At 39.1% G+C, this 10,873-nt stretch overlaps 1 protein-coding gene across 1 annotated transcript in view; it reads right to left on the bottom strand.

Annotated features, from left to right (window-relative positions):
- Window positions 1-4,553: 4,553 nt before the first annotated feature.
- Window positions 4,554-10,873, bottom strand: part of CCNT1 (cyclin T1) — a 12,676-nt gene continuing 6,356 nt past the window's right edge. Inside the window, exons 7-9 of the mRNA XM_039330598.1 lie at window positions 9,293-9,456; window positions 8,961-9,031; window positions 4,554-8,000 (exon numbers count right to left, since the gene is read on the bottom strand). Of these exons, the coding sequence (XP_039186532.1) occupies window positions 6,645-8,000; window positions 8,961-9,031; window positions 9,293-9,456 (1,591 nt within the window). The 3' untranslated portion in view covers window positions 4,554-6,644. The remainder of the gene's footprint in view (window positions 8,001-8,960; window positions 9,032-9,292; window positions 9,457-10,873) is intronic.

The raw sequence follows: 10,873 nt of genomic DNA, 5'->3' as shown, positions 1-10,873 counted from the left end.
TCATTGCCTTTCAATTGTTTGTTACCATACTATCATCCCTTTTTAATCTTCAGCCAGTTGAGGCATATCAATATGAGATTAATGTGCCTGCATGCAAATAATACAAATAAATGTATCAATTCCTTCATTCCCTTTCACTTGTTACTCTATTTAAAACTGTAAATCAGTTTACAGACCTATCAGCCTGACATACCTGGGAAGATTCTGGAAAAGATAATCAAACAACGAATCAGCGAACCCCTAGAGGCAAACAAAATCACTAATAAAAGCCAACTTGGGTTTGTCAAAAACAGATCATGCCAGACAAATCTTATTACATTCTTTGACCAAGTGACAAAATTAGTGGATCAGAGGAATGCTGTGGATATAATTTACTTGGACTTCAGTAAGGCATTTGATAAAGTAGATCAAGATAGAAAAATGTGGGTTAGGCAGCATCACTACCAAATGGATCCGTAGCTGGCTGACCGGCTGTACTCAGCATGTGGTCCTCAATGGAACTGCCTCTACATGGAGGGAAGTGTGTAGTGGGGTGCCCCAGCGCTCTGTTCTGGGCCCAGTGCTCTTCAACATCTTCATCAACAATTTGGACGATGGGATAGATGGGGAACTCATCAAATTTGCGGATGACACCAAGCTGGCAGGAATAGCCAACACTCCAGAAGACAGGCTTAAGATACAGGAGGATCCGGACAGACTTGAACACTGGGCGCTATTAACAAAATGAAATTCAATGGTCAAAAAAGTAAGGTTCTACATTTAGGCAAGAAAAACCAAAGGTACAGGTATAGTATAGGGGGTACCTTGCTCAATAGTAGTAATTGTGAGAGGGATATGAGCCAGCAGTGTGCTGTAGCTGCCAAAAAAGCCAACACAGTGCTGGGCTGCATTAGCAGAGGGATAGAATCAAGATCACGTGAAGTATTAATACCACTTTACAATGCCTTGGTAAGGCCACACTTGGAATACTGCATCCGGTTTTGGTCAACACGATGTAAAAAAGATGTTGAGACTCTAGAAAGAGTACAGAGAAGAGCAACAAAGATGATTAGGGGACTGAAGGCTAAAACATATAAGGAACGGTTGCTGGAATTGGGTATATCTAATTTAATGAAAAGAAGGACGAGGGGGGACATGATAGCAGTGTTCCAATATCTCAGGGGCTGCCACAAAGAAGAGGGAGTCAAGCTATTCTCCAAAGCACCTGAAGGCAGGACAAGAAGCAACGGATGGAAACTAATCAAGGAGAGAAGCAATCTAGAACTAAGGAGAAACTCCTGACAGAACAATTAACCAGTGGAACAACCTGCCTCCAGAAGCGGTGAATGTTCCAACACTGGAAGTTTTTAAGAAGAAACTGGACAGCTATTTGTCCGAAATGGTGTAGGGTTTCCTGCCTGAACAGGAGGTTGAACCTGCAAAGTTCTTCAGCCAACTACTGTTGATATTTGGACTGTTATATGCCTAGCGTTGCCAGCATAACTTTAACTTGGTTAGTTTGGAGCTTCAGTAATTAAGATTTGCAATAGCTTTCTTCTTTAATTGTACAGGATTGAATGCTTAATTATTCCATCCTTCATTTTCTTTGAAGAATTTTGGCTGGATTCCTGAAGCCAGTTAGTTTTTTAAAACTTGGGAAACACATTTTTTCCAAAGTACCCTCTTTCTGAAGATATACTTTCTAATACAAAATATCCTTTTGACAATTTTTGCAAACCAGTGTTTTCCTTGTTAGTTCTGTGGGAAGTCAGCCCCCCAGAGAAGGAAATATTAAAAGGGCAGAAAAATATATTTCCTAAAAGGATCTTAAAGAGGCAGAAAAGCATGCCCAGTTTTTTCTTAATATCCCCAAGTGTCCCTCCCCCAAGCAGAAACCAGTTCTGTAGAAATGCAAATGTAAACCATTCAGGAAGGTTGAAGCTAGATTAAGAAGACAAAGACACTTAAAATCTATATACCCCATCCAGACTCTAAGTCAGGACATAATACGATTAACCCACAGATGCCAAAGGACACACTCAGACTCAGGTCAAAGTTCATGCCACAGGAACAACTCCAAACAAAAGGCTCCAGAAAGTATAAAAACCCACTCCCTACATGTGCTCACTCTCTTTTCTTCCAGAGCCATCTTTCTGTCTGCTCTCCCCTTCAATAAACTGCAACCTTCTTTTTAAAGCAGTCGCCATGTTGTTTATTCCCGGCTTGGACTGAACCATGATGAAGACTTTTCCTTCAACAGTTCCAAATATGCACTAATCAAAGCTACATAATGAACCATATGCAAGTAATGCTTAATTTATGATTTTGGTTAATGATGGTTCAAAGTTTCAAAATACCTCAGAAAAAGTAACTTCGAGCAAGTGACAACTGTCACACCACCCCAGCCAATTGCAATTTGGGCACTTAGTAACCAGCCCATATTTAGGAGGGTTACAACATCTTGCAGTCATGTGATTACAATTTGCAGCCTTCCCAGCTGAACTCCAACAAGCAAAGTTAATTGGGGAAGCTGGATTCGCATAATGACCTTGGTAAAAATGGTTGTAAAAGTGGATCCACTCACATGACTATTTAATGACTGTACTGCTGACTGACAATATTCCAGGTCCCAATTGTCATAAGCTGGGAATAACCTGTAATGCACATTACCATCCCAAAGTGGCATTATTCTGCATTAAAGATTGCAGATTATGTCTAGGTATTATCCTATCCTTTACATTGCTGACCTGTACAAATCTTGGTAGTTCTGTAACTATAAATTACAGTCTGAATTACCACAGTTCAGAAAAGTTTATGAAAACAATGAATTACGGCTATGCATTTTACAACTCAGGAGAGAACAAAGAACACCAGAAAATGATAAGCAGAATAAATTCAGTTACCTTGAAATCCAAGTTATACCATTAACTTTTGAAGTTAATGTATGGTATACAGGCTGTAGGCTTTCATGGCTGGTATCTGTTAGGCTTCAGGTTTTAGTGACCATAATTGAGAAAACAGATTTCCTAATATTTCACCAGCAATTGTAGCTAATATCTTCAAAGGCAGCGTTCTGCTATGCAAGCAAAGACAAGTCAGAACACTTGGCTAGAAAGACAGGAGCCCAGTCAGTCCCTGTTCAGTTGCCTGAAGTATGTGCAGCATTTTGCCTTGAAAATGTCAACCAAACACCAGGAAGGTTTGACAGAATTGGATGTATATTTTAAAGGCATGGATAATGCCTGCTGAAAATTCAAGGTAGGTAGAGAGGAACTTAAGTGCTTTGTAAAAGTCATTGTCCAGTCAAATTCCTTTAAAAAACCAGAATGCAGTTTTGGAAAGGGCCAGCCAGTATAACCAACATGGGAATTCCAAGAATGCAGATCAGAACATAAGACAGTGCCAGGCTAGGGAAACACTTTCTTTCCTTGCAGTCCTGTATGAGTTACATGGACTCTGCATTTTATTTTAGGACTAAACAGACAGTTGCTCAACTGCAAATGCAGAAAGTTGGTACTATTCTGCTGCTCCTTTTTCCTATTATTTGTGTGACTGAGAAAGCTCCCCTGACCTTTTTTTTCTGCATACACATAACCAGTGCTTTTTTTGTAAAGAAAAAAAAAGTGCCGAAACTCACATGACATACAACCCGCCTCGCCTACCCTACAAGGTTCCATCCAAAAAAGGTGCCGGAACTCCGTTCTGGGTGTTCTATGACAAAAAAAGCCCTGCACATAATTATGGTTTTAGAAGTCCATTATAAATTTGCATACTGTATTTATAACTGTAAATACTGTAGTTGATACATGCAGGTGTGTACCCATACAATATACAAACTATGGATTACTGAATGTGATGTTTCAGGCAAGCCTAAAAATGTCAGCTGATCAAAACAATAGCTTCTTTTTAAGCATAAGGAGCAAGAGATGATTTAGACCAGGGATCCCAACCCTCAGTCCATGGATCAGTACCAGGCTGTGGCATACCAGCAACCGGTCCGCAGAAACAAGCAAAGCCCCATCTGTGGGATGCAGGCAGCACACAAAACCACGCATCCTCTGGTCCGCAGAAAAAACTCTCTCCACAGAACCGGTCCCTGGTGCCCAAAAGGTTGGGGACCTCTGATTTAGACAGTTCAGCATACATTACTCTTATGAAACTGCCACATTCATTTCCATGGATAACCCAGGAACTTCTAGTAATCACAGTAAATGAAGGATTATTGTTGCAACAGCAAGATAATAACCTGCAGTTTTCAACTGACAAATTATGATCTAAAATCTGAAAATACGAATATTTGACAGTCTACTAAATGTGGTCTGTTTTTTATCATGCCACAAAGTTATTTTTCCTTTCCTACTTGTCTCTTTGCTTTCTGTTGTTCATATCCATTGTGCTGTTTTTAAATTGTAATTGCTATTGTTTGCTTTTATATCTCAGTGTAAATAAAGAACTAGGAAATAAACGAGAGAGATTTATAGATGCAGAATACTGCTGTTACCATCCCAAATATTTTTGTATAGACTTTTCCTAATTCAAATATTAGCAAGAAATTTCACAAGGAACAAACTAAATGCGGAGACAGTACATTTATTGAAACGTGGAATAGTAATAAAATGAGCCAGGAGTTAGAAAGTTTCTGAAACATTACACAAAACTAGGCCAAAGTTTGCATCAATAGGTGAGACACCATTGCTTCAGAAATCCAAAGGTGGTGGGAAAATAATTATTCCAAATTCAGAGAAAATACTTTGGCAAAAACAAGCAGATGAGTGTCTTATTTTAAACATGATGCATCATCTGAAACCAGCAGCAATTAACTTCACTCACATGACATTACAGAGGCCACAGCTCGTACTCTACTGAACATACTGAATTGGGCCTCTGTTGATATATACTAGGGTAATCCATTTTGGATAACAAACCCTTTTAAAGTCACACAGTCCCTCGTATTTCAATTTGGAATTCACTTCACAACAGTAGGAATATCCTGAAATGACTCGTGGAACAAGGGGACTATATTAAAAGACAAAAAAGAAAGTTGAGATTTAAGACCACTCACTCCAAATACTTTGTCCGAATGCTGGATTAGAAACCAAGGCCGATTTTGTAGAGTTAAAATATTCTTATGTGGTCTACAGAAACATAATATATGTCCATGTTTAAATGCTAGCCCAGTTTTTAGCATACCAGTAGTAATATGCTACAAGTTCAGAATGTTACATCAATATTTATAAACCAATTCAGGGCACCTTCAAACTGGCTATTTTTGTATTGTTGTATCAACATCTTTACATTCACAGGAGAGCTTCACCCTACTTTCATTTAATTTTCTTCCCTCTTAAAGAGACAGAAAAATTAGACCTTCTACATATTGTCAAGCTGCAATTTCCAGGAGCCCATACTATCATGAAAAATTGCAACGGATACTGGGAAATATAACATCTGGAAGACCACAGGCTCACAATCTTTGCTCTGTTCTCCAAATTTGCCTGATTCATTTGTCATTTTTATATCTTTTTTCCTTTTTGACAAAATGTGAAAATCTCATATTCCATAATGTATTTAAGATATAATATAAAGCATCCCAGAATCACGATTACTGCTCTAATGTCCATAGGCTGTCAGCCTCTTCTAATTCTTCCTCCTCTGCTGAAACACACATTTTCCCAAACTATACTAATGCAGGTTTTTTTTTGAAGGCACTCTCAAAAGTTCATGCACTAGCATACAGTTCTGCCCATCACTGAAATATAGTACCATGAGATTTTTTAATGGTTAAGTCATGTTAGCTATGTCTTTCAGTGAGACAAAGACTTTAAATAAAGACTGAAATGGCAAACATAGTAATGGCACCGCTAAAGAAGCAGTGTGGTCAAGAAGGAAGTGAACTTATAATACTTCACTCCTAAATTATCCTTGATCAGGAGGAAGGACTGAAAAAGGTTAGCAACTTAACTAACATTTCCAGATTCCACCATTCTTTGGAAATTTAGGTTTGTATCTGTCTCCATTTACTTAATGACGAAGAATCACAAATCTAAGTAAGCAGAAACTGGAAAAACTCTGCTTTACCACTTCCATTTTCTACTTTACTTATATTCAGTACATGTGTCTCTCAAACTTTTCTCCCCATTCTTTCTTTCCAACCTTCACTGCCTTTGTTTAGGTGGAGGCAACTTCCATGGGACAAGACACATTAACAACTGCAAGCAGACAGAACTCATATGCCCTTTTCCATTTCAATTTCTGCTAATAACTCCTTCCTTTATCCACCTTAGAAAAATAAAATCAACACTAAACATATAACTTATTTTAAATTATTTTTTTAAAAATCTCTTTTTTTAAGAAAAGGAGAAAGACTGTCAATTTAAATAGTCCTGCGCCATTTCCTATTGGGTTGATGACATTCAAGCCCACCCTCGTCTCTGAAGTTGACAGCTGGTCTTATAGGAAAAAATTCACCATCCAGAAGAACTGAAACGGGGTGGGGATGCTTACGGAAAAAGAAGAGAATATCTTTTCACAGTTTCAAGGACTCTATGTTCTCCTACTAATAATAAAAACGTTTTCTTTTAAAAAGGGGAAAGGGCGTTCACACAAGGCAGTGGAGATTACTATGAGCATTTTTTTTTTTTTTTGTGGAACCTCAGTAGTTGAAGCTATCATTTTGGGAGGGGTGGTAAAGGAGGGGGAGGTTCTGATGGGAGTGGGGGTGGTCGTGGCTTATCAACACTTGCAGCAGCCCTGGGTTTCAAATATTCACCATAATGATGCACAAAGTCAAAATTGGATGATTGGGTGGGTTGCATGCCCTGGGCACTGAGCAGGGAGTGCAGCATGTTCACTGTATCCTGATAGTCAATGGATTGGCTCATGTTATGTCCATTGGCCCCAGCAGTGCTCTTGTCCAATTTTCCATGAGCCCCTCTGGCTTTGTTAGCCTGCGCAAAAGATAGACCAGCTGCTTCCAAGCTGTGGCCAGAATGCTGAGGGAATGGAAATGGCACAGCAGGTCCCTTGGAACTCTTACTGATTTTGGGTTGATGTTCATGAGCCGTAACCAGTGTCTCCTCAGAAAGTGGTCTCTTACGGGAGGAACAATTTGGGACGTAACCCTTGTGTGACACGCCAGTTGGGTTAACATGCTTGGGATCCCCTGGACGCTTGATGTTGACAACAGGTTGCCCATGTGAATGTTTGTGAGAATGATGGTTATGATGGTGATGGTGGTTAGAATGGATCTTATGCTTTTCCTTGTGCTCTCCCCTGCTCTTGCCACTGTTTTCATCAGACAGGCTGTGTCGTTCCATGGGAGGTGGCACCTTAATGCGCACTTTTATATCATCTTGTTTGGAAGAAGCAATAGGCTTATCTCCTGTGGCAGGCAACCGTACTCTAAGTGTAGATGGGGGTTTATCAGTTTTTTCAGCAGGAAGTCGTTCAGAACCATCAGAATTGTTGCCTAGAGGAATTTTCAGGATAATTGGAGAGGAGTTATTCTCCTGCTGCACATCCCGTTCACGTTGCTGCTGTACAAGCAAGTTCTGAGCAGCATGAGCATATTGAGAACGCACATTTGCCTCCATGTTCTCTAGCTGGCGTTTCTGTGCAGCCAACTCCTCAGCATGTTTGGCCCGGTATTCCTTTAATGAAACTTTTGCTAGTGGTACACTTTTGATGTTTTGCTTAACAAAAGAGCCACCGCTATCATGATGTAGATGATCAGGATTGACAGAAATTTCATTAGCTCTGTGGCTGACCTCTAGTTTATGAAAAGAGTGGTGAACCATCCAGCTGTCTGATGAAATATCTGTACCATCTAGTTCCCCTGGAGAATCTCCTCCTGTAGCTGGAAGTGAAGCGGCAACTCCAGTGATTGAAGACGTTGACATGCTCATCAGGCCTGCAATAGTTGTGTCTGATGCACTTCTAGAGATCATGCTGAGGATTGTCTGTTCCGAGAGGCCATCATCCTCACTTTGGTCACCCGTCTTCGATTTCTGGGCTGCTTGACAGGCCTAAAATGAAAGCATTCAAAACTGATATATTAATCTCTTTCAGCCATACAATATCCCTAGAGAGAAAGGAACACTGTATAGGCATGCACTGCCATGTTCTGCTGAAGTACCATACAGAGTTCATTTTTATGCACGTTATTGATAAGACACCCCATGATGAAAAGACAATGGTTATTTTAGAAAAATGCGATTAACAAATAATTTAATAAAAATTGTCATATCTACTTTATCAGTTCAGAAGGTTGATTCTGTGCTATGATGTTCGTCCTCAAAATCTTCCTTCTAAAACCCTCTATTCCTCAGTATTTTAAACAAAATTTCGGTGTTCTCAAAATCCTTTTTTGATCCTCTGTACGTATAGAATACTTCCCTAGCATTGTGGTTTGTACCACAATGTAAATGTTGTGGGCTGTGTGGCCTATCACGAAATGTTGGAATCATCCCACATCACTATTACAGAAAAATAATTACTTAATAGCGTTTCTGGCTATTTCTCTTTGTTTGCTTTTTTTTTTTCCTCAATTCTTTTATTCCCATAGCTCTCCAAAATTTTATTGCTCCCCTGCTCCATGTTTAGCAGATGAAGATTCTTTTTGTGGATTTCTTTTTCTGCATAGCCTTTGGTAGCAACTAGCCATCGTAAGTATTTATTTTTTTCCTTACACTGGCTCTGAGCTCATGTGGAACCCAGATATCTTGTAGTGAAATATGATAGTTGATTTCTGAAAGCCAGAGCTCTACTTGAAATGATCCCAGACATTGCGGTGAATTTTTAAATTTGTACTGGAAATTGATAGGTGCCTCAAGATATTTATGAATGTATATCTGGGTTAATCCCAGTTATAAAGCTATAAGCATGAAAGAGGCAGAGGTCTCTTGGTTGTACCTTAGTAGTCCAAGCAACAGTTTTCTTTCAACATTCTTATCAAAGAGAAGCACAAAGTGGGCAAAGCATCTTACCCGCCAATTCCTGATTCGTTTCAGTCGATTAGGAGTTTTCTCAAGGATTTGAAGGAATTCATGAGTTAATTCTGTAACACAAACACAAGAACAAAGCTTGTAAGCAGCATAGTACTACAGCAAATGGCACAGGAAAATATTTTAATGTCCATCCTTGTCAGCAAAAAACAGAGCAGTCCAAAGCCTAATAGTACGGGTTCAGTTTACAAAATTCATCCCATTTCTTTACGGTCATGCTAGAAACCTTGATACAGAAGTCAGAAATAAAATATTAAGTTAATGGAGTACCTCTTTTGGGGCATAGAATGTATTTGACCTTGCTCCAAACTTACCATCCAAGAGTTCCAGAGTTACAGTGCCATCAACGTACTCCCACCAGTGCTTCCCGTCCGTGGAGACTGGGATCTCCCAGTTGGACCACTTACAGGCCAAGTGGATGCAGACGCAGGCCACAACGGGAGGGGTGTACTGCAGGCTGAAGGTTGTTAGGTGAAGGCTGACATCACCAGCAGGGGGAGAGAAACAGAAAGCTGTAAGCTCCCAAGCTTGAACAGCAGCCGCACATACAACCGCCCGCTGGACAGACACTGCAGGAATTAGGCATCCCTCAGCTTTAATTTTTTTTATTATCCTGCAAGGTCAAGCTTGCCTTGCACAATAATTCTACTTCAGCCTTTTCCCACAAGGTTTTCCAAGAGCTTCTGTCAGCCTGGAGCTCCAGGACACCTACATGATCTTCATGAAATGCAACGGAATGAACTCCAAACAAAGTTACAAATTGGATTGTACAACGATACTTGAATATAATCCTAGGAAAAAATCTGAACCTGCTCTTTACAACAAATCCCTCTTTTAGTAGTTAAACTGATCAACGACAACAGCAAATTTTGAATCAGACTACAAAGTACAGCTGATGTTAAATCCAACTCAAGCCCTAAATCAACTAAAACAGGTGTTTGTGCATTTCCACTAGTTCCTATTCTAACAAGATTCAAACAATTAAAGAAGATTTTCCACAACCTACAAGGAACTGGACTCAGAAATATCATGAGGCAAAATATGCTGGCAGGACGTGGCAATGTTCATGTGACATTTATAATCCATAAAATCCTTCAGGAGATTAATGAGTACATGGCAAAAATGTGCAAATGATGAGTACTGGGCAAAAAGAAGCCCCTCAAAAAATATGTAAATTACAGACCAGTATCTATTCGTACCACTTGCTATGATGAAAATTTGCAAGGAGCCTGGGATAGAGTATACAAGTTCTAAAGTCCATCCATACTGATAGCCCAAAGCCTTCCTCCTATAAAAACCAACTTTCTAGCACTGCTATCTAGTAATCAGATTGCACATCTTGCATACAATGCGTTCACCAGACCTACACTTTATTAACTGGAAAAGACAGATTTTATATTGTTGTACATTATTACTGTTCTATGCATCAATATATTAATTGTTAGGCGGCAAGCAATCAGAAAGAGAACTTAAGTCCTTTCAATTTACAGCAGGAAGGACAATGGACTTCTTTGGCCTCTTGCTTTTCATGAGGCACCATACATGTTAAAAGTTTTCTCTTAACTATTTTTTAAAATAAACAATGAGATCCTTAGTTTCTTTTAATCCTCTGTGTGGTATAATTAAAAATACTTCAGGTTTGTTCACTTCTTAGCCAGAACCAGTGTTTAGGCACTTTCTTTACAAATGTGCATAAAATACAGCTAGTATTGCTAAATTCAGCAGTAGCTGATCCAACAAAATCTAAAAGGGGTACAAATATCCCAAACAGTGATTAAATATAAATACTCAAAAGGTTTAAAAAATATAAGATCAAAAAATATATATCTTAAGGTAACAATTTGCTATTTAAAAAATTCTGGATGGTTCTTTTAAAAATAGCTTTATTTATCAAT

The sequence above is a fragment of the Crotalus tigris genome, unplaced genomic scaffold, assembly GCF_016545835.1.
Source record: "Crotalus tigris isolate CLP2741 ecotype Arizona unplaced genomic scaffold, ASM1654583v1 scf7180000024429.2167931701:2281839, whole genome shotgun sequence".
NCBI classification, from domain to species: Eukaryota; Metazoa; Chordata; class Lepidosauria; order Squamata; family Viperidae; genus Crotalus; species Crotalus tigris.
The sequence above is the reverse complement of the archived record's forward strand: the minus strand, read 5'-3'. Positions and strand labels throughout refer to the sequence as shown.